This window comes from Urocampus carinirostris, chromosome 9 (genome assembly GCF_059441175.1).
Source record: "Urocampus carinirostris isolate Australia breed hairy pipefish chromosome 9, RoL_Ucar_1.0, whole genome shotgun sequence".
NCBI classification, from domain to species: domain Eukaryota; kingdom Metazoa; phylum Chordata; class Actinopteri; order Syngnathiformes; family Syngnathidae; genus Urocampus; species Urocampus carinirostris.
The window spans coordinates 33,177,042-33,201,581 of record NC_142357.1 but is presented as its reverse complement, the minus strand read 5'-3'; the positions used below and the strand labels follow the sequence as shown (position 1 = coordinate 33,201,581).

At 42.8% G+C, this 24,540-nt stretch overlaps 1 protein-coding gene across 1 annotated transcript; it reads right to left on the bottom strand.

Annotated features, from left to right (window-relative positions):
* Window positions 1-1,338: 1,338 nt before the first annotated feature.
* Window positions 1,339-24,315, bottom strand: rab11fip5b (RAB11 family interacting protein 5b (class I)). Its single transcript, XM_088343552.1, has 6 exons — window positions 23,682-24,315; window positions 13,565-14,091; window positions 11,037-11,607; window positions 8,521-10,650; window positions 5,403-5,532; window positions 1,339-4,180 (listed from the first exon to the last, which is right to left on the bottom strand). Exons 1-6 carry the CDS (start codon window positions 24,077-24,079, stop codon window positions 3,920-3,922), a joined length of 4,017 nt encoding a protein of 1,338 aa, XP_088199678.1. The 5' UTR covers window positions 24,080-24,315; the 3' UTR covers window positions 1,339-3,919.
* Between the last annotated feature and the right edge of the window lie 225 nt (window positions 24,316-24,540).

Here is a 24,540-nt window from a genome sequence, read left to right as displayed (position 1 = left end):
TGGCGTACTATCGCCAAAATTTTGGTAATGGCAACATTTTAACGACCTCGTATTTACAAATTATGCTAATGGCATCATGTTGATGAGTTATGCTAATAGGTACATGCTAAAAAGTGATGCTAACAGCTAAATGCTAACTTTTTCATGCTAAAATTTTTTGGTAATGGCGACATTTTAACGACTTCATATTTACAAATTATGCTAATGGCCTCAGGCTGATGAGTTATGCTAACAGGTACATGCTAAAAAGTGATGCTAACGGCTAAACGCTAACTTCTTAATGCTAAAAAGTTTGGTAATGGCAATATTTTAAAGACTTCATATTCACAAATTTTGCTAAAGGCCTCGTGTTGATGAGTTATGCTAATGTATACACGTTAAAAAGTGATGCTAACGGCTAAATGCTAACTGTTTCTTGCTGAAAAATGATTCTAATGCTAACAGGCTAACAATTCATCGAATTAAATGGGCTCAATGCATTCCGGATGGGCCAATTCAAATAGAACGGCCCATTCAATTTGAACATGTATATTTTAAAAGTTTTTAAAGTGTATAAACAGTGTTATTACTATGTTATTACCATTTAGACCTCCACAAGGCATATCCTTGTTGCTAACGGTTGTGGGCCCATCTCAAATGAACTTGCTAGTACCGCCCCCCCCCCCCACACAACCAATTAAAAAATGACAGAAACCTCTCTCTGAGTTAAAAACTTTATGCTAACTCATAATGCTAATGTTATATATACATGCCAGGATCATCTTCCAGATCAATTACAACTCTTACCGCGGGAATTGTCTAGTTGTAATTGTACATTCAAACGCCTTTAATCCTTTAAAAACGAGATCATTCAGATATGGTACCCGATTTAATTGTTAAATGTTAATGTTATAATAGCTTTACTCAACCACTAAGTTAGAAAACAAATTTTTTTGAAAATCACAATGACCAATCACTGGTGAGTTATTCACAGAACTAGTCTGTGGGCTACACAGGTTTTCTAAGAGGACTACACCACCTTGGTGAAGATCTGTTTCGGGTGATGTTACAAGCTGGTGTGATGTGAAATATTTCCACCACCATCCACTCTCGAAACAGTTGGGTTAAAAATAACCCAGGTTTTGTCCGCAAATGGATCATCAACCCAATGCTTGGGTCATTTCGACCCATATTTCTGGGTAGTTTTACACAAAACCACCCAATTATTTGGGTTGTTCTAAAGAGCTGATGAAATCTGTTCATAGTTCAAAGACAGTTGGGTCAAAAATGATCCAAATCACAATTCCTGGGTTGATTTGACCCAACGTTTTGCAGAGAGAGAAAAGAACAACACGAAAATGGTTTTATTTTTTTTTATGAAATGGAATTCTGCAAAAACAATATTTTTTTTAAACTTTTGAACAGGCTGGGTTATTTTGTTTAGCACAACCCAAACAAATGGGTTGTTGGTGAACACTGCACTGGATTGGAACATTATCATTATGGATGCTGCCCAACATACGAACGATAGGTTGCCGCTATATTTTGTATGTTTAAGGTTTCATAAAAGTATGTTTAAGGCTTGTATAAGTAACCTGTATTGTTTTGCACGAAAAAAAATAAACATTTCATAGAATAATATGCTCTGTAAAGATAAATAAAGTGAAGTTTAACTTACTTTTGGAAGAGGTCCTCCTCCGTGTTAGAAAGTGGCGATCCAACCATTTTCTCAACCGCATCAAGCTTTCCTATTTCACTTTTGTCTCCAAAGAAACGGCTCGCCTCTTCTTTACACTTTACACCAACCATATTAAGATGCACGAGATATTAAACAATAAAAAACCTCAAAGTTCTTAGCGTGCTAGAGATACAGTACAGTGTGTTTGTACACGAACTAGAAGGTAGAAGCCGGATTTCTTCTTCAGGGTGGATGCTGTGTGACCTCTCACAGCGCCACAGGCCGGCAGTGGCGGAAAGAAGCACTACAGTCCTGTCCTGTACTCGGAAAAAGATGCACACAATAGAAAATCTAACTTACGGCAATGTCCGGATATTTTTCGACATCCCGAAATTTTTTTTCGTATCTCACGTTTTTCCGAAGTCGAATGGTCATAAATAGGGGCGCTACTACATGTTATCTGACCACTAGAGGTCACCGTATTTGGTAGTGTTGCGCACTGTTGGCGCTACAGGTCCCTCTAAACTAGGAAAAACAGGATAAGGGATAGCTTCCTTCCCAGGGAAATCACCACCCTAATCGAACGCACAAAACTGAAAACATATCTTTCGACTTATTTGTGTTTTTTTCTCGTTGCCAAATGAAACTGAAATAAATTGCACGAAAATATAAAAATATACACCTTGCGAATTACATTGTTTTTTTTTAAATTGCTGCTGCTAGATGTTGTTGCACTTGTATTCATTGCAGTGTTGCTATAATGCACTCATTTTTTTAATAGCATTATTATTATTATAACTAAGGTCAGTTTTCTAAAAATTGTATCGTGTTTGTTTTATTTCTTTATATTTTGCCTATTTATCCTATTTTAATCGATTTTTTCTTCAAAGTCTTTATGACATGTTTTACCCCGGAGTGCCATGTCAAATCTCGCTGCATAAAATGTTTCACAATGTTGATATCAATGACAATAAGAATATTCCAGGGGTGTTAATCTCTCTCTCTCTCTCTCTCTCTCTCTCCTGTCTTTTTACCTTCTTTTGTCTTCTCTTCCTTTTTTCATTTTCTCTCTTTCTCTCTCTTTTTCTTTCCCCTTTCCCCTTCTTTCTTTGTCTCCTTCTGTTTTCTCTCCTTCTCTCTTTCTGTTTCTCTTTGGATTTCTTTCTCTCTTTCCCCCTCTCTCACTATTTCTCTTTTTATCTCTTTTGTTTTTCACATTCCCTCTCTCCCTCTCTCTCTCTCTCTCTCTCAAGAAGGTAAGTGCAGGCTGGACTTACGTTAAAGGGACAGTGTGCAATAATTGGCTTTAAACCTCGCTGTGTTGTGTGGTGCAACTTAAAAGTGCTAAAAAGCACAACAATGAATACAAACTACAGACACTCAAAGTGACCAAAACATAGCAATTTCTCTTTTCAAATTATTACTCAGACTTGCACAAGTAAAAGAAAAAAGAAAAAAAAGAAAAAAAAAAGGGGGGGAGTAAACAGAAGAGGAAAAATAAAAAAGGGAATAAACAAAGAAAAAAACAGTTTTTTCGGTAACCATGCCAACACGATGGCGGACAATTAGTTCATGTTGTGTCAAATTAATGCAAATTCCTCCCCCTGTGAGTAATATATAGCATGCATGCTTATATCATAGATAATGTATTTTCGCTTATCTTCAAATCAATATGAATGAGTTTTTACCACCAAGAGTCTCATAATAACACACACTGTCCCTTTAAACTTTTAGAACAAAGTGGGGGTTGCAATTGGCCCCCGGGCCGCGAGTTTCAGACAACTGGACTATTCTATTCTATTCTATTGCCACTGAGGAGTGATACAAACCACAAAGAATACAAACTACGGAGACTAAAAGTGACTTAATCGCCTCATATCTGCTTATTATTTAAATCAACATTTTGTATTTTTTTAATGAACGCAGTTCTTTTTTCACCTCTAGGAGGCACTACATAACACACAATGTCATTATAGGGGCTACCTGGTGGTTTCTTAGAAATTTGATTTCTAACTTAGGGGTTGAGTAAAGCTATTTTAACCCTACATGTAACTATTAAACCAGGTTGTACTAGTTTCTTGTGTTGTCAGTACTGCATTCATTATCTTACTGCATTATTTGACATGAAATTGCTACGTTACATTTGAAATGCGACAAAGAGCACAACTCGTTGATGCTTTCCAAGTTCAGGCACAAAAAAATCGGAAGTAGTCTTGCATGCATGTGTGTTATTGTTTAGTCATTGGAAGGCCTTTCTAAGGGTCACTTGTGCCTGGATCGGACCTGCAGCAGTGTTGGCGTCTGCTCCATGATCCGCAGGAGCAAATTGTCGATGTAGTCCTCCAAATCTCGGACTTGCGCCTTAACCTTCTTCAGGTCCGCCTCGCACTTCTCCAGCCGCGTTCGCTGGCGCTCCGAAGCTTCCTGCCGCTCGTTCATGTCGGCGTCCTGCTGCAACAGCAAGGAGATGAGCTCCATGTTGGTCAGGTGTTCGTAAAGCGCCGACCTGTCCGCTGCGGGCTCCTGCAGGGATTGAGAAAAGGCGAGACGGTCAAAACCTACTGGGAGGTGAGTCCCGGGTTTTCCATATTCCCGGACTGGAGTTGTCCTGGTGTCGTTAGCCTAACTCAGGGGTGGGCAACCAATGACACGCGAGGGGTTAACCAGTGGCACGCGAGCGCACGGAAAAATAATGTTTTTTTTGTTTTGTTTTTAAGCGCATTTACCTGAAATTTAGACATTTTCAGTTGCGCGCTGCGTTGTTTAGAGGCTTTACGGTCGCGCCCCTCATCCTCTGCTCCGTTTGTGAGCGTGTGTCTGCGCGGCGCCGAGGAGTGTTTTAAACCAGCCAACGAAACACATGCGCGCGATAAATGAATGAATCATGATGGCTCCTCCAGCGAAAAAATGTCATTCTTTTCAGTCAGCGTGGGCAAATGTGTTGGGCTTTGTGCAAAAAATGACCGTGCCGTTTGTGCATTATGCCTCGAGAGCGTTGTACCTCGCACATCAAGTGTTAAACGTCAATACATAACGAATCATGAACGTGAATTCAAAGACGAGTCTGACAAGGCAGAGACATTAAAGTTAGCTGTGTCGAGGTACGGCAAACAAACACAGACCCTGAAAACCATTGTCACTGCTAAAAACGCCATTGCTCACTGTATAGCAGAGCACGGAAAATCTTTTACTTAATGCGAATATATTAAAGAAGCATTCTATTCGAGCTCGTAGGTTTTGTTTGGAGGCTTGGCTAACAAATCGACAATCAAAAACAAGAATAAAACACATCCCCATGTCAGCCAGAAGTAGTGAACATCAAAGGAAGGGCTGGCAGCAAGCGTGTGTGTATCAATTTGATATTCTCTGCTATAAAATTTCATTGGTGAATAGTATGGTAGCTGTCCATATCACTTGATTTTTGATTGTAGTTCATTGTTGATGAAGAATGGTTGATTCTAGTGGTCAAAAGTTGAAGTCATGGATGTCTACAGGCCTTTCCACGCTTTGCTCACATTCATTTTTTAGTTTCTTGATAAACAAAAATAGTGCTAGATAAATAGGTCAGTTATACGATTTCAATGTCTATCCATTTTGTATATTTGGACGAGTGTAAAATGACAGCTCAGTTGGATACAAAAAAAAAAATGTTGTGCGAGTCATTAATCTTGGTGTGGCAGACTGATTTACAAGGAAACTTGAAAGTGGCACTCCACACCGAAAAGGTTGCTGACCCCTGGCCTACCTGAATTGTCGAAGTCTCAACCGCCCCCTGTTGGGCGGAGCGTCCCGGGCTGATGGTGGACTTGAGTTTTTCAAGAACTGAACGGCTTTCCCTCTTTTCGGGTTGGTTTAATGGTTTCACCGGGTGCGGCCTGCAAAATGAAGGGTCGGAACGAGAACGTAGTATGAACCCCTCTACCATCTTATTTACCTTTCGCTATCAGTTCTTTCTTGCTCTGGTTTGAATTCCAGTTAGCTATACTCAGGCTAACAGTGTTTATGTATACAATGGTTGACAAAGTGAGCCAATGGCGGCGCCCCTGTTCGGCTGCGGCTACATCGGCTCGCTACAGTTTTTTACACTTCGGCCATAAAACCCAGTCTTTGACTCAGTTTTGACGGCGCACAATGTCAACTCAAACTGCAGATTAATATGCGATCGCAATTTTTTTTGCTGGATATGCGATCATCCAGACAAGCGCTCGGTGCTACGACCACTCGGGAGTGTTCATTTAGCTTCGGACTGCTACGTCAACAAGACCCAGCGGCCTACAAAGCAGCGAAGCAGAGTGGCAAGAGAGCGGTGTGACCGGAGGAGGAAGCGAGGTTGTCGGGCCGGGCTAACCGCTAGGCTAAAGGCTAAACCCTTCAAAACGCCTCTCCCATCCATTTTCCTCTCCAACGTTCGCTCTCTGGACAATAAACTGGACCATTTACAACTGGAAGTAACATCGAACCGCGAGATGACGAACTGCTGCGCTAAAATTCTGACAAAGACATGGTTAATCTTATCTATCCCGGCTGACGCTCAAGGAAACTGTGCGGGTCAGATGTATCGACATTTCGTTCTGTATAAACGTATACACGAATGATAATAAAGTATATCTGAATCTGAAATCTGAATCTGAATTATATTTAATAATGACTTTTGACCTGCTAATAGAAACAAAAGATGTATTTTGTGATTTAATGCCAATTTGGAGCTTCTTGCCCTGAGGCAACCACAAGTAGGAGTCATGCCATACAACTGATTTGCAATGCCCTGGGAGTTACCGTTTTGTCAGCTTATTGGCATATCCAGGATGATAAACACATCCGATCAAAACCTTATTTAGAGCACAAGTGAGGCATTTTCTGGTTTCAGAATTGAATATTTCCAATATTCATTTTTTTGCGAGTCCATATAAAGACACACAGAAAATCAAAAATTTCTGGTTTGAAGTCAGTTAACCGCAATTTTAATGTATTAATTAAAAAAAACCAATTCTGATCTTTGAAAAATGAATTAAATCCGTATGTAAACGTAGTCAATGTGAATTGTGTACAACTTGTACCAATTTGTTTTGTATTAGTACCGTATTTTCCGCACTATTGGGCGCACCTAAAAGCATTTTTTTTTTCAAAAGCTGACCATGCGCCTCATATATGGATCAATATTAAGTCGCAAAGTCTTGCAACTGAGGCAAGCAGCCGCTGACTCGATTTTCCCCCCGAAGGCGAAGTAGTCCGCGGTGTATGCTGGGATTTATTTACCGGCGTTTCATTGGCTAACCAATGTGTCAATCATCATTTGAATCAGTCACTATTGGCTAAAGTTATTCTGAGGTAAAGGGGGCGGATCCTTTTTATCATTTACAATCTCGCATAGGCTAAAGGGGCGAAACAAAGCCTGCAATTGGCCGAAAAAGAGGAATGTGAATCACAGGTTGGGTTGCACTGCGGCATAGAGAAAACATTTTTTACTATTCTGTATTTGTAAATATTTGACTCTCCTGGATTTACTACACTCACGGTTGTAAGAAGACCATGGTTACGTATCATTATTGAACGGGATGGGTGCAAGAAAACTTAGGTGAGCTATGCGGCTTTATATTTTCCCGGTATCTTGTTTTAGAACGATCTTGATGTTTCTGTGATGAGTCTATTTTTAAACTCAATTCAAAAGTGTTTATTGTCATATGCACAGTAAAGAGCCCTGTTTCCCTGCACCATAAAATTCTTACTTTGCTGTCCACACAGTTGCCAGCAAAAAATAAAATGGAAACTAAGAAATGTTTGGCATTTCTTGAATCCCAAGACTTTAACCTTCCGAATGATATTTGGAACGATGCATTTGAGTGATTGGTGACATCATACAGACACTGTTTCCGTACATGTCTGAGACACGTATTTGCTTCTTTGCAAGCTTTCGGAATGTTAAGGGGGTAATAAGTTTAACTGAACTATCTGACTGTTTTGTCGACGTTCCCATTGTAGCGCCTTATAATCCGGTGCGCCTCATGTATGGAAAATATAGGACCAAAAACTATTTTTTGGGGGTGCGCCCTATAACCCGGTGCGCCTTATAGTGCGGAAAATACGGTACAGCAAAACCTCGGTACTCGATCATAATCCATTCCAAGCATTCGTTGGGAGACTGAAATAAATTTGATTCATTTTTATACCAAAATACTAACGTTTCCTTAAACAACCCTAATCATCTAAAAGCATATATAATAAAGATAAACATAAGGAAAACATATATAAAACGATTTTAAACAATTTACTGTAGCTTTAAGCAGCGGTTGGATGGCAGACACTAGTACAACATTCTCGTATTTTGTGATAATTTCCCTCTTAAAACTTGATTACTCTTCTCAATTTTTTCTTCCCCCGTCACAAACTTTCTTTGGACCCATCATTGTCAGCAAAAAAAGGCAAGAAACTCAGAAAAACACAATAAATTCTCAATAATTGTTGTCGGACTGCCGATTTCTCTCTCTTAATGATGCTACCCAACTGGGCTATGGTGGCCAAGATGGCTCCCCATGTCACTCGGCCATGTGTTATGCTGTGTTCGGCTGAGTTTGTCTGTGTTTAGGTTCGGTTCTTTCGTACAAATATCGCAGGAAGTATTACTAAAATCGTTGGTTCGAATCCTGATTTGTTTGATTATAGTCATTCAGGTACCGAGGTGTCACTTTATTGCAGTTCTTGCATCAATGCAGTCTAATGGAGTGAAAACATGAGATGATAAAAATGTAAAAAGCAGTGCATAGCAACCAGAAGAACAGATAAAATAAAAATAAATAATAAGCCAGGCAGGTGAATTCTGGGAAGCAAAACTGAAAACTTGGATTTCCTAGTGTGAGGATGCTCACCTGCTCTCCAGGCGGGGCAGGTTGCAAGATGGCCTGGTCTTCTCAGTCAAAAGTGAGAGGCATGCATCAAACTCAGGCTGATCAGTGGCACAGGAGCTAGAGTTGGAGGATGTGGTCGTGTAGTGGGTTACAGTCTGAGATTTGCCGGTTGCAGGAGAATGTGACCCAGTGCTTGGGGAGCATGTGACGGGGCAACTGGTGGGGGTAACTGGATGGTCGGTAGGTGGGTCGGTTGAGGGAGTGAGGGTAGAACCCCGCTCAAACTTTGAATTACTTCCCAAATGAGGGGCCACTTTGGCATGAAGGACTTCGAAAGACATCTCAGAAGGTTTGTCTGTTATCAACTTATTTAATACAAGTGACGAACCACCATTTCCATGTGTTGGAGATAAACGATTATAATTATAGTCCGACACTTTATCTACTTCGCTAACAGAGGCTACACTAGGAAACGAAGTTAAACTACTAGGTAGATAAGATGCTGGACCTTCATTGATGCTTGGAGACTGAAGAAATGTCCTGCTTGGGCTGTTACTGCTGTTCATTATTGAAGTTCCTTTCGGTTGGATGCTTACGCTAATTACCCGTGGAAACAATTCCATCTCATCTTGAGGGTTCCCGTTATCATCACAGTCATTTTTGATCAACTTCAAATCATCGTCATTCCTCCTATTATCTTCTATGGACTCAATCCCAAAATTGGACTGATTGGCTGCAGGTTGCTTCTGCGTTTTGCCGATGCTACAGTTTTTGTCATTAAACGCAACATCCTGGTAAATCGGAGAGACTTTGCACATTTTATTACATAAGGTTCTTTCTGAAGTCAAGTCCATTTCAAATATGTCAGTATCTTTGGATGTGTTGGCCTCCTTAACGGTATTGTCACAATACACGGCCGTTTCATGGCTTTTGGGGAGCTGTGTACAACTGAGGCCTTTGACATCAACTGCTTCTGATTGTGAAGATCCATCAGAATCTATAAAACTGAAATTGGAACGGCTTACATTCATGTTAGCATCTTCTACGACTAGCGAAAAAGGTACATCATTTTCCATGCCTGCTGTTTGAGTCCTGGTAGAAGACTCAACAAAATCCACTGGAGAGGGAATCCCACAAGTCCTCAACTCTGACATAGAGTTCTCATAAGACTTCTTCAAGAGATCTGCGATAGGACCCTCGGAATCTAGAACATTCCCTGTCTTGTTACTAACTTGTAAAGTGTGCTGCATAACATTTCCCTTGCTAACACGGCCGTAGAGGTCAAACAGACTGCCGGCCCAGGAGTTTGCAGTGTCTTCCAAAGGTTCATACTTCTTGATGGTCTCTTCAGACTTGAATACTGGGGAAGGGATTTTTCCAAAAGGATTGAGGGAATTGTCCAGTGATACACTTGATGCAAGTCTTTTAGATTCAGACTCTCTTACATGCTGCAGTGAGGCCACGCCACTCTGGGACAGCAGATATGCTTCTTTATGGACTGCCAGTTCTTGGCCTCTGTGGAGCCAACCATCAGAGAATATCTCAGTTGTTAACATTTTAACCGGTCTCCTTGGTGGCAATGGTGGAGGTTCCTGGTGGATTTTTTGGAGATCCTGCTCAATATAATCAGTATTTAAAGCTCCAATGGGATAGCTGCACCTTTGACTGGACATTAGTGCCTGTTCCAGCGGCATCCGAATGGGATTTTCATTGGGTGAGTTTAGCCTGTTTGAGGCAAACGCATCAAATGAGTCTTCCCATTCCTGAATGTTCATGGACATAGGGCGACACCTCGAGCGCTTGGAAGTCTCTGGTAAAAACTCAGGGAGTGATACCTGTCTGGCGACAGGCCTAGGACGCTCTCTTTTGATAGAGAGTTTACTGGTAGGCTTGGTTATGCCCAGGCCTGAGTGCCTAGAACTATAACAAGTGGTTAAGGAAGTAGGCATAGATAGAGGTGACCTCTGAAGTTCTTCAAAGAAAGGGTTGGAGGGGGACATGGGGGTGGGTGGGGGTGTGACGGGATGCGTTTGACTATGCTCAAAGGGACAAGAGTCGGTAGATGAGGAACTGTGAGAGTCTAAAGAAGTGCGAGGAGGGATAGGAGGGGATAATGTTGTGATGCTTTCTAGCTTAGGAGACCCTTGCAGCCTGTAGAGGGAAAGAGGGCACAGTGGTCCTCTTAGTTAAGAGTCGCAGACATTGTTCTCATTCAAACAGATACCGATATACAATAGTAGTTGTAGAAGCTTCACATCTCAGTGTGGCTTTTGGTTTAAGGACACAAAACTGGCTAAATGATTAACTGAACATAAGGTGAGCATGCATAAAACAAAAGCTCAAGCAAAGTAAATAAAGCATGGGGGAATACATAAACAATAGCTTAAAACTCATACCAACATAAATTTGGGTGAACATTTCCATGAAATGGAGGCTCGAGTCCTGCTTTGAAATGACACACAACTCAATGGACAAGCCTGGATAGACATGGCTTCCACAAAAAGAAACCAGATAGCGACTTGCCCCCGCAGACTCACCTTGGCTTGTTCTGAGAGTCCGTTGAGCTGAACCAGCCTCTGAACCTTCCTTCAGAAGTGGAAGTGGTCTGGCTTCCATCAGGTTTTAATGGGATGGAATCACTCCTACCTCCAGTGAACAAGCTCTTCCTCAGCCTCCACCCTTTGTCTGAAGGGTCAGCAGCTGAAGTGGTTGCCGCCTGCTCTGCATGACCCCCAAACTCTGATGATCGAGATTCCCTTTCCTCCTTCTTTGTTTTATCAAAGGACCACCGTCGCCCCACCGCAAAAGCGCCTTTGACCTCGCCTCGCTTGGTCAGGTTCTGCAAGGACCGGGACAACGGCGAACATCTCTCCAACAAGACCAACTTAGAGGGCAGGGTCCCGGCGCTCTTTGGGATGGACGGCTCGGAATCGTAAACGTGGCTGCCGTTTATGCAGACGGAAGACTTGGACTGACTCATGATCTGCTGGCCTTTGGTGGACTCTGTGGTGGGAGTCGCCTGAGGGACGGATTCCGTGATTTTACTGGCTTCGTCGCTGAAGGCCCGCTTATGTGTCAGAACCTTGTGAGTGTTCTGGCTGGTGAGCACTGCAGGGAGAGAGGCGATAGCGTTTTACAATATAAAGCTATGGGTAGGCTTTCATGCAGGCAAGTAATGGACTATTGCCAGTATTCCAAATATGTAAACTATTTAAAGCGTACAATAATACGATTCAGGTCCGACTGATGATATTGTCATTGCAGTGGTCGGCTTATGAAATGAAATGATCAGCATTTATATAGCGCTTTTCAAGTCAAGACTTCCCAAAGCGCTTTACATTGTGCATCACATTTCCCAATAGCGGCCGTGCAGCCATGTGAGGCGCTAACCTGCTTATTGGGGGTATTAGGGGTTCAGTGTCTTACCCAAGGACACTTCGACATGTAACACGGAGGATCCAGGATTCGAACTGCGATCTCTTGATCCCAAGACGAGCGCTCTACCTCCTGAGCCACTGCCGCCCTTAGTTCTTTCATTTTCCGATGACTCGTGCATGTTGTTGGGAATTTAATATTAAAATGTATCGTTCACAAATTGTTCGAATTAGTTATCTGACTCCATTAACCAAACACAACCTATATTCACCCAACATTGCGCGCTCGTTTCTTGATGGAAAAGATGAACATGAAAAGCCGACATTTTCACACGGGGGCAAATTTAATTTCATAAACTATTTAACTAAGTGAACTCCATCGAATATGGCCGAATTAGCTGAATTAGTGTCGTCGGAGTCTCTGGGAAGCCTGTCTGAAATCCTCTAGCCCTCCTCTCTCGGCCCACGCCTCTCCCCAAAATGGTGTGCCGGCTCCTCCCATGGGCGTGCCAGGGAACCCCAACATGGGCGTCGCGACGTCTGGAAAACTCAAAAGCAACACCGAACGTTTCTACGTTGTCTGGGCCTTGTTCTCAAAACATCGCCTGCCGTCCTCCGTCAGAGTCCTGTTGTCAACAGAACTAGACAAAATATTCTGCATTCGCAACGGCGCGACCTGTCATTGAACTATAGCCTACTCGGTGAAAATCTTCATTGCACTCAATAAATGTAACTTGTATTCAATCGTATAAAATCCTTTACAGTCAAATGTATAAAATCCTTCAATGTATATTCATTCGCTTAATCTGACTGCTTGCGCGATCGGGCAGTCCCCTCATCTGGAATATTTTTATGCCCCAAAGCACAGTGAGAGTTGTAGTACAGAGAGGTTCACCCACAAAAAAGCCTGGGATATGGGTTGATTTAGATTTCAGTTTATTTAAAGTCCACACGTTGAAAATGCAACAAGTTTGTCTCATCTCATCTCATTAGCTGCACCGCTTATCCTCAGTAGGGTAGCGGGGGTGCTGGAGCCCATCCCAGCAATCATCGGGCAGTGGGCAGGGGACACCCTGAACTGGTTGCCAGCCAATCGCAGGGCACACAGGGACAGACACAGGCTCATTCACACCTAGGGACAATTTGGACCAATCCACCTGAAATGCATGTTTTTGGAATGTGGGAGGAAACCGCAGTGCCCGGAGGAAACCCACGCAAGCACGGGGAGAACACGCAAACTCCACACAGGAAGTCCGGTAGCTGGATTTGAACCCACACAGGAGGTTCCCAAGACCTTAGAACTGTGCCTGCACACTCGCTAACCACTGCCGCCGTGCTGCCCGCAACAAGTTTGTATCCTTCTATATTTATATATATGATGGATATCACATTCGTATCCATTCATATATAATGTAAGTCTATGCTTCTGGATAGCTACGTACGAGCAGATCTTGTAAACACATGACACGCAGCATTGGAGCCCATGCTTTGACTTCTTCCAATCGGATGATAGTCATACGCCATGTTTTTGTAGTTACTTGTTTGTCTCAAGGCATGAAAATGAATCATTTAGATTACTCGGAAAATCCATTATTCCTTCTCCGATCAGGTTATTGCCATTGGTCCTTGAAATGAACCGTGACAGCATTTTCAGACAACGGGCGAACCTCAATTGGTAGTTTTTATGTTACCTGCTTTTGTCAGATCTCTTTCTCCATAGTAGGCGTCCTTCCGTGTGACGGCGGAGTAGATGGGCGAGCTGGGAAGATCCGAGAGCAGGCCGAGGGCGGGTGGGGGCCCGAGGGCGGGCGGGGGTCCCGTGACGTCGCTAGCCACGGACGAGGCGCTGCTCTCAGAGGCTATCGACGAGCAGGACCTGGTATCCGCCGACTTTTTCAGCTTCCCTTTGAAGAAATCCTTCACGGTACTCCTCTTTCCTTCCTCCGCGTCGCGCGGGATCTCTTCGCCCGGTGGCTGCCCAGTGGCGGGCGGGAGGGCGGCGTAGCGGCCCGGCACGATGGCTGAAGACGACTCGGCGTCAGGTCGCTTCCTACCCGTGACGCGATCTTTGAGTTTGCCGAAAGCGGAGCGCCGGCCGTCTTTGGCGGTCAGGTCGAACATGCTCGCCGTCATGTTGTTGCGGGTGAACTGCACAGTCAGCTGCAGCTCGCCGCGCTCCTTGGCTTTGCGACCCGACTTGGAGTGAAGCTTGAACCACCTGACAGGCATACAGACAACACGGTAACTCTTTAGATTTGTCTTTATTCATTCCTTTATTTACCCTCATCTGTCCTTCCAGTTACACTTTGAAAATATTCCTAAAACAGCTCTTTTTCATCTTCGTAACATTGCTAAAATTCGCCCTATACTGTCTCAGTCCCGTCTCGATTACTGTAGTGCACTACTCTCTGGTCTCCCGAAGTCCAAAATCAAGAGCCTGCAGCTAATACAAAATGCTGCAGCGAGGCTTTTAACTAAAACAAGAAAGTTTGATCACATTACCCCGATTTTAGCTAACCTACATTGGCTTCCAGTTAGTTTAAGGTTCTGTTGGTATTGTACAAAATCATGCATGGACTTGTCCCCTCATATCTTTCAGATTTTTTATAGTGTGCAGATAAAAAAAATGGAACTCAAAATTAACATAAATTGACTTAAAAGTTCTAAGGTCATGCGATCAAACCTCCTGTGTTGAGTTTGCATGTTCTTCCCTTGCTTGCGTGGGTTTTCTCTGGGCACTCCGGTTTCCTCCAACATCCCAAAAATGCAGGTCAGGTTCAATGACCGGTCCAAATTGTCCCTAGGTGTGAATGGGCGAGTGAGTTGTCTGTCCCCGTGTGCCCTGCGACTGGCTGGCAACCAGTTCAGGGTGTCCCCTGCCCACTGCCCGAAGATGGCTGGGATGGGCTCCAGTACCCCCGCGACCCTACTGAGTATAAGTGGTGCAGATAATGGATGGATTAATGGGTGTTGCTATCCTATTATCATTTAAATATTATCGTTTACCCTTTTCCCTCACATAGCAAAAAAAGCATAGTTTTTTTTTTTTTTCCTTTGTATTGTCATTCTTTGTAACAATGTACACAGAACGAAATGTCGATACACCTGACCCGTTGTAGTGAGCCGATGCAGCCGCAGCCAACAGAGGGCGCCGCCATTTTACCAATGTTATAAGTCTTAGGTATGACTCGGCCGAGGCGCGAACCAGCGACCTCCCAGTCTCAAAGCGGGCGCCCTACCATCTAGGCTACTGAGCTGGTTAGGAACTTGATTGAAAAAATAAGTACTGCGTACCGTAAAAATGAGAAAATATAGTAAGATAAGAAAAAAATAATACAAAACAACCACAATAACAATCATTATTTGAATGAAAAATACATGAAAAAGTATATATACCTAATTGTAGCCTTAATTGTAGATGTGTGGTGACAAGAATGAGTGGGGAGGTGTTGGAAAAGGATAGTAGGATGTTTGGACGCGTTCTAAGGGATGGGCAAGGCACCTGTATGATGCGGCAGGGGTAAACCAGTGAAAGCTGTCGGGCCCTAAACAGAAGAGTGTGTTGTGTCACCCTGACCTGAGTGACATGGCCGCTCTCTTGTGTCCCGTTTCATCTGGAGGGACGAAAGCACGACCAACTTGGGTGCCGAGGTGCTTAACTTGTTTGGGCGTTTGGGCATTTGGGTTGGCAATGGTCCAAAAATGTGTGTGTTTTTTGCCATTTTTTTCCCTTTTTTTTCTTTTCTTTGTTTTTGTGTACGTGTTGTTTTTATTGTGGGTCATCCCTCTTAAGGGACACGACCAGGGTAGATAGATTGATAAATATATATACCTATATATAAAATATATACCTAATTGTGGTCTTAATTGTAATACTTCCAAAATAGTCATCGAAAACATCAGCAAATGAGCTGAGCCTATACTTTGTTCAAATATCTTTTTAAATTTTGCTCCGAAAGTTTCTTATGTTTCTGAAAAGACATCATGCTCCATAGATTAAAAAATACACTTTGCCTTCCATACTGCAGCACGAACCACAGAAAAAAGATTGATTTCCGTTTGGAAATTTCCCCTGCCTATTACATAAGCAGTCGATAGGGCCGGGGTGGGGAAGGAGTTCCTGTTCACATTGCTCACAATGACAAACACAAAACGTTTTAGGAGCTTCAGCCAAACTTCGGCACGACTTCTAGGACAACAATTCTTGGAGTCCGCGAGAACACGTGTCTTGTTGTTTTTTCTGGAGCGCTGGAATTCCGAGGGTGCGCCGATTGAAGCCAGATGTGCTACGACTGGGGGAATATTGCGTATCGCACCAGTTTCAGGCTTTGTACGCCTTTTCCATGGCCAAATTCAAGCACTTTTCAAGCACTTTCAAGGACAATTTTCCCATTTTTCCAGAACCCTACAAGGAAGAAATCCAGCGCCCATTTGATGACTAAAATAAAGTCTTGGTGCTACACGTACTTTGTGCTATTTTGAGATATTCCCATCTTTGTCAATGGGCTGCTGTAAACTGACATGAATTCTGCCATTCTGCTTCAGCAATGCATGCGCAGCTTGGCTACGAATAACTTGTTTTGAGTCCTGGTAGAAGGGCTCCATAGGTGTTGGGTAATAATAAAGAGGACAAAAAAAAAATAAATAAAGTACTATATGTGTAAAAAGCGGGAAAAAAAGAGCAAAATTTTGACTCATTTTAATGATATTGATTGCACTGAAGGAGAGTGCATTCAATATTTCAATCTTAGCAATTGCTGATCTTTTGCTTTGTTTTACTCATTTTAATTTATATTTTTTGCGTGTTTTTCAGAGGATGGGTGTCTAAATTGTTTTAAATAGAATTAGAATGTTTTTTTACATAGGATTATTTATTTATAGCACTGACAAGTTAATATTTTTAATTTCTATATTATTGTTTTGAGCGTGTGCGGCACAAGTCTGAGGTCATGGGATCAAACCTTTCTGTGTGGATTTTGCATGTTCTACCCATGCTTTCGTGGGTTTCCTCCCACATTCCAAAAACATGCATGATAGGTTAATTGGCCGGTCCAAATTGTCCCTAAGTGTGAATCAGCGAGTGAGTTGTCTGTCCCTGGGTGCCCTGTGACTGGCTGGCAACCATTTCAGGGTGTCCCGTGCCCACTGCCTGAAGATAGGTGGGATGGGCTCCAACACTCACGCGACCCTACTGAGGATAATGGGGGCGGCAGTAGCTCAGGAGGTAGAGCGCTCGTCTTGGGATCCCAGTTCGAATCCCGTCTCGTCCGTGTTACATGTTGAAGTGTCCTTGGGTAAGACACTGAACCCCTAATACTCCCAATAAGCAGGTTAGCGTCTTACATGGCTGCAATACAAGACCGCTATTGGGAAATGTGGAGCACATTGTAAAGCGCTTTGGGAAGTCATTGACATGAAAAGCGCTCTATAAATGCAGATAATTTCATTTCATTTCATAAGCGGTGCAGCTAATGGATAATGGATTATTGTTTTGCATTTTTATTTTGTTGTCGTTCGACTTTAAAATTGTTTTTTATTTGACACCTTTTTTAGCTGATGTGAATATTATTGTTATTAATAGTGTTATTCAGGGACACCCTGCAAAACGAATGAAATTACTAACTACTAAATAATTTGGTGCATAATGTTTTATTGGTATTTACATACCTGTCAACCTGTACGGTTTTGCCGTGCAAAGTACATTTTTTATGCATTCTAAGACGAGTACGACGTACAAGGAAATCTGTACGGAAAAACGCAAATTTGTCAATCGCATGCGTCTGCCGCCTAGGGATTTCCCATCATGCATCTTTCCGAAAAAAAAATAAAAATATGGAGTACGATTATTTTGTATTTTGTACGGGAAAATACGACAGTTTGTACCGGCGTAGAGCTGTGGAGGTTGACAGGTATGTATTTATAACATATCATTAAAAAACAAATCCGAGGAATTGTTTGGGAACCGAGCCGAGCTAAAAGAGCTGTTACTCTAAATAGAGCTGTCCTCTTGGGTGCAACCAGTAGGGGGCAGAGACGCTTCATATGAGGACGCCAAGATGACAAGCCATTCAACAATAGTTCTCTGCCAACACACAGCAAATGAGCAGGGGCCGGCAGAGCGCACTTCTGTTGGGCCGGGCGTATCTCTTCTTGGCAATGTTTCCGCCTAAAATAAACTGTACTTGTGTTGCCGTGATCCACTAGCCCTGATCGACTATTGCTGAAAGCAGAAGCTGGCAGAGCATATTTTCTCCCCAGTTTGGCCAGCTGAATCATGCCCCTGTGGCCAACCTAAATTCACTGCACTGTTTAACAATCCATTTTCCTCTATTCCATATTTCTTTAAAAAGGGACTGTCAGAACACACTTTTGTTAGGCCTGGCAGTCATTTTTTGCTGTTATTTCACAATAGTTACAGCAAAAAAAAAAAACGGGGGCCAGCGGAGCGCACTTTTGTTTGTCTCTTTTTGCTGTTATTTCCGACTAAAACGAACTGCACTTGTGAGGGCACGATCCATTATCACCGATCGACTACTGCCGGGAGCAGGGGCTGGCAAAGCACATATTAAACATGGATTGGAGCTACTTCGCAGTTTTTGCAGATCACCCAGGCATCTTGGTCCCCATTAGCCGCAAAAAAACAAAGAAAATTTGAAAAATTGTTAGCTCTTTGCGCCAAACATTAACAAAAAAAGTAGCTCTAGACTTCAAATTAGTTGGTGAGACCTGATTCTACAACTTGAAAGCCAGTTATCCTCGAAAGTTGATTCCTGGACGGGCGAGATGCGAAATATGTGACGTCGTGTTACAGTAAGGCCGCGCTTAGACTTGAAGAAACCATGAGGAATTTGAGCTTAACGTGCGAGACTTCACTGCTCGCTCCCATATCGTCGAATCAGAACACAAATAGTCCCCGAAATAACCTTCTACTGATGAAGAATGACTCTGCCATTGACGGTTATAGACGTCAAAGATCCATTTGAATATATTTATCGAGTTACAGAGCAGCTTCCGTGCTATAAAAGCGAAGGACAAGACACTGATGAGTCTGTCCTCCTCGCTATTGTTCCCAAGTTTATGACCTGCAGTGTCGAGAGAAATAGAGAAGCGGTCTCTATTTCTGTTCTTACTATCTATAAACACGGTTTCAAAAAGGTCATTACTAAACCCAAAGGTGGCTTTTGTGCTTTGCTAAAGGGATTCATAGGTATGGATAAGACAAATAGGTCAAAGTGTACAAAAAGAGAAAGCTTTATGACGCTATTGTAGAATTTCACAGTTAAAGCGGACTTTTTAGAACAAGGCTGGCGGAAACTCAATTTGTAAGGAATTGCCTTTACTGCGTATAATTGAAGGTGCCTCGCGCAAGTTTTCACCTTTTTACCCGCCACCTATGGCCCCCAAGTGGAACTGCACCTTGAATTGTTGACCCAGAATGCTCTCACCTGAAGACAAGACAAAGCTAGTCAAAAATGTATAGATGATCGTATAAGCATGCATTTTTTTTTTAAAAACACGTAGGTTGCGGATTGTTTTTTTTAATTTTTATTTTGTATTTTACATGACATGAGGCTCCCCTGGTTGACATATTTGTCCTCTATCTTACAGTTACAGGTACCTGAAAAGCTCAAAATGTCACGGTTGCCATGGCGCCCAATTGGCCCCGCCCGAATGGCGCCAGCTGCAGCTTGTTGACAGATTTGCTTCCCCACTATTTACACCCTGTCCTGTCACTCCCCTTTTGTCAGTCCGTCTGCGAATCTCCGTGTGTTCAAGGCAAGCCTTTTTAGACCCTGACCTCAGCCTGTCCCAGTTTTGCTCCCGTTTGTCTCCGGCTACAACCCGTTTTGATCCCGATCACGTCTGCTCTCCCGTTCTGGCTTCCGACTCGCTTCCGACCCCGATCACGTTTTTGCTCTCCTGTCCCGGCTAATCTCCGTGTGTTCAAGGCAAGCCTTTTTCGACCCTGACCCCCGCCTGTCCCGTTTTGCTCCCGTTTGTCTCCGGCTACAACCCGTTTTGATCCCGATCACGTCTGCTCCCCCGTTCTGGCTTACGACTCGCTTCCGACCCCGACCACGTTTTTGCTCTCCTGTCCCGGCTACCGACCAGTTTTTTCCGTCCCCGAGTCCGCCATCGCTCGCCACGGAAACCCACTTCTGTGTTCGGATCACAAGCCGTGTACGAGAGCGACTTGCTTCCCGTCTCCAGCGAACCTCGGAGCGTGGGCGCACCCCTTCCTCGTTCCTTCAATAAAACTTGTGGTAAACGTTACGCGAGTGTGTCCTGTTTACGTTCTAGTCCTGACACAAAAAGCCTGGGTGAAAAAATGAGGGGTAAAATGGTGTGGTTGGGTCACTTTGAGTCTCCATCATTTTTATCTGTCCTCGTGCTTTGTAGCACTTGTTTTCACAAGTGGTTAAAAATGTATTCGACTTGAGGAACCAGCATCCCACCCCAATAACAAGGTGCACACTGAAACACTTTTCACTTATCAAATGTATTGACTGAAAGGATTCTGGAGTTTTGACCAGAGATAGTAGAACATACTCAGATTAAAATTGACCAGACAAAAATAAACAACTTCAAGTAATAACGTTCCCTTTAACTGACTTAATACCAGACGTTTTTCTCAAATTTAAGAGCAGGTGCCAGCTAATTTATGCCGTTCTGACCCACTTTTGAAGGCATTCAGACGGTAGTTCTGGAGCTTTATGGGCAAATCAAATGAAAGCTTCAACCCTCATCGTTCATTAAAAACATGTTTCTAGCTTTTAACTTTTTTTTCGGGTAAACAGCAGTTGAACATTTCCAAGTTTCTTGAAAATACTCATTTACAAAGAAAACTTTAGAGAAAAACAGTTTTTGTGAAATGATGCACTTTAAGCAGAACTTCAATTTGGTGCTTATTTTATATATACTTGTGATACCTCCAATATCTAAGCAATGCTTTCCATAAACACGAGGGAACTTTTAAGCGCCCGATATTTTCCTTGACGTTATCACATGGCTATCCCATTCTCTCAGGCAAACACGTTCCTGCGGACACACAGAAAACGTCATCCCTCTGACCAAGACAATGACAATGGGCTTTTCTTCATCTTTTTTTGAAGGTTATCATCTCTGTTGAAGAATTAATTGCCTATTACTATTTGTCCCTATCTTGTAACTCTCACCATACTGCTTCGCTATGCCTACTTTCCATATGGGGCCACTCATTCGCCGAAAAAAGGAAGCAACACTAGGAAGCGGGGGCTTCCTTGATGTGTGGACAAAGATCAAAGCCACTCCTGTTATCTAATGGGTATTTATCACACTGACATCATTCCCAGGGACTCGATACTATCGCCAAACCCTTTATAATGCTTTTGTTTTTTTAATAAAACGAAAAAAAAACTATTTTTACGTTTTGGCACCAAGGGACAATACTTCTAAAAACGTATTTGTACCGTATGGCGTTGAATGAGTTAATGCTCAATTGTTGGCGTTTTTAATAAAATTAAAAATGCTTCACTTATGTGGCTTTTTCTTTAAGATAATTAAATCCATATCTTTATATTCTCTGCTGTATCTGTGTTTGCTCAATATGTGTCAACAAAGTGTATCTGTCTTTCTGACAGATAACTGGGATGGGCTCCAGCACCCCCGCGACCCTACTGAGGATAAGCGGTGCAGATAATGGATGGATGGATGATAAACATTCCCAATATGAAAATTGCTTAAGAATCTGCCGCTCATGTAGATTCCCACATGTCATTATTATAATTATTATTTTATTTATTTAATTTACTTCTTTAATGTTTTTTCTGTACTTCTGCAGCACTTTCTGTTCCCTTGAAAAATGTTTTACTTGGTCTCATGATGAAAGTCAGACACTACAAAGCCTGGTCATCCAGGAAGGGGACCTCATGTGCAGTCCCTTCTCAAGGTTTCTTCATTTTCCTCAAGTTGAGGTTTTTGAGTTTTTCCTTACCCTGATGTAGGTTTTAGATCCGGGGATGGTGTAATAATAGTCTGCAGTTTGTAATAATCTGTGGTCTGTGCAGGCCTTTAAGACTTCTTGTGATTAAGGGGGTCACAAATAAACATGACTTGACTCATGTTGTGGTTTTTGAGTTTTTCCTTGCCCTCATGTAGGTTTTAGATCAGTGGATGGTGTAATAATAGTCTGTGGTTTGCAATAATCTGTGATCTGTGCAGCCCTTTGAGACTTTGTGATTAAGGGTTATACAAATAAACATGACTTGACTTGAAACTTTTGGGCCAATTTTGTTTTTAAGGTTCAATTAAAAATAGATTAAAAAATACATTTTTTTAATAAAAACAGTTTGCATTGATTTTAATGAAGTGGCTCATAAATTTGCATGAAACAAAGAATTGATAATTTAATTGGTTGCCAACACTTTCAATATTTCCATTATTATCGATTAGTTGTTGAAGCCTTACTCCACAGACTCTTCATATTATTATTATTATTATTATTATATAGGATTTTAAGCAGGGGCGATTTTAGGTTCAGAGCTTTGCCGAGCACCCAGAATGTCTGGCTAGGTAAAACCATTTTAATCATTTCAATTAAAGTGATATAACATGCAAAATTCAAGTATGATAACATTTTAGTTTATCGATTGAATTGTTTGTTTTAAGGACGTTTTCATGAATTGAATGTTCCTTATTAATTGTTTATGGCACTCTTGATAATAACATACTCTCACCGTAATACACCGGAGCCTCCACAGACTCTGCCGCTATGCTGCAAGTGACACTAGCCAAGGGAGAAAGGAATGGTGAGAGTGGCTTGAGCAGCACAAGGAATCATTTAGACTGAACCAGTTCAAAGCTGGTATTTCAGACGCTGCGTTGTTTACATTTTTGTTTTGTTCAACTTGTTTTATTTTTCAGCTAAAGTTTTTTCTTCATTATATTTAATCCTATCCTGTCCTTTATTCATAAAAGAGCTTTAAAAATGCTCAAAATCCCCCCCCAAGACTGGCTTATTATGACATTTTGAGAAACATGGAAACAAATTCAAGCATTTACAAACACATCACCCAAAATTCAAACAGTAATTGAACATTATTTTGCTTTCATTTCGAAAATAATGTTTCTATTTTTACTTTCATTCTCTATTTTCAATTTGTGTTATCCATCCATTAATTGTCTTCACCTCTTATCCTCAGTAGGGTCGCGGGGGTGCTGGAGCCCATCGCAGCCATCTTCGGGCAGTGGGCAGGGGAAACCATGAACTGGTTGCCAGCCAGTCGCAGGGCACACGGGGACAGACAATTCGCTCGCTCATTCACACCTAGGGACTATTCGGTTAGGCCACTTAACCTGACATGCATGTTTTTGGAATGTGGGAGGAAACCGGAGTGCCCGGAGGAAACCCGCGCATGCACAGGGAGAACATGCAAACTCCACAGAGGCGGTTCGATCTCATGACCTCAGAACTGTGCCGCACACGCGGTAACCACTGCGCCGCCATGCTGCCCCTAATTTGTGTTATTCAATTTTTCAATTTTAAGACAGAAGCCCTAATGCCCCTGATAAGCAGGTAGGCGCCTTGCATGGCTCTCACCGCCATCGGTGTGTGAGTGTGTGTATGAATAGGTAAGTGTGAAGCACATTGTAAAGCTCTTTGGGAGGTCTTCAGTGACTTGAAAAGCGCTACATAAATGCAGACCATTTAACACTTTTCAAGCCTTGAAACACAACAGTGGCATGTGAGGATTTTCGAGGATTTCAAGCACCCATACGAACCCTGGATTTCAGGGCAAGTGATAAGAGGAGATATGAGGTGTCACTCACTGCTCTCTGGGGCACGTCCCTTCCCGAAAGATGCGATCCAGCGGCACCAGCGTCTGGCCCAAGAACACATCCAGCCCGATCAGAACCCTGTGCATGACGCTCACCACCAGGTCAGCGCTGCCGGGCGGGTAAGCTCCCCGCCGGGCGTCTCCGTCCTCCTCATCGTCGCCCAAAACCCCCGGGAGAAGCTCGAAGCAGCACTCCTCAGACCACACCGGCACCTCGGCCTTGTCCACCAGGCCCGTGGTGTGCTTGTCCTTGCCCACCTGGAGCACCGCGTACAGGTAACGGCTGCCGTGCTTGCTTTTAGTCCGCAGTCCCCTGGCCCGACACACGGTGACGTTGACGTGCGTGGGCACCCACCGCTGCTCGTCGTCCAGGTCGACGATGGACATCATCTTGGAGGAAGAGGCAAGTCGTCAGGCTACGAGGCGCTTGGCTACGCCGTCCATCCTCCGGAGAAGCCGGGCTGGAGAAACAAACGGATCCGTTAGGGCTGCGGAATTGCGCGTCCTGTGGAAAAAAAAACGATCCCTAAAATAAAAAGGCACCGGAATGTCAACACATGCTGAAGTTATTCTGGGCGGAACTACTGCGGTCACGTGATTAACACTGAAGAATAAAAAAAAAATAGATATGTAAATATATCTAGGGGGACCACGTGTGGTCAATGCGCCGATGCGTCATTGCATCAAGTGGTGACGATGCGGCATTCAAAGACATAAGGAATCGACATAAAAATATGGCGTCATACACACAAAAACGTGACATTTGTATGAAATTGATAATTATTATTGTCTGCTACCCCATATTGGTTTTATCGAGGACTTCTGCTCACTCTTTTTTTCATCATCGGTGT

Excerpts from the sequence above, each read along its gene's own strand:
- rab11fip5b (XM_088343552.1), bottom strand. The coding sequence starts at position 24,079 with ATGATGTCCATCGTCGACCTGGACGACGAGCAGCGGTGGGTGCCCACG. Across the intron at positions 14,092-23,681 it reads GGGACGTGCCCCAGAGAGCA|GTGGTTCAAGCTTCACTCCA; the intron begins GTGAGTGACACC and ends TATGCCTGTCAG. Across the intron at positions 5,533-8,520 it reads CTGCCCCGCCTGGAGAGCAG|GCCGCACCCGGTGAAACCAT; the intron begins GTGAGCATCCTC and ends TTCATTTTGCAG.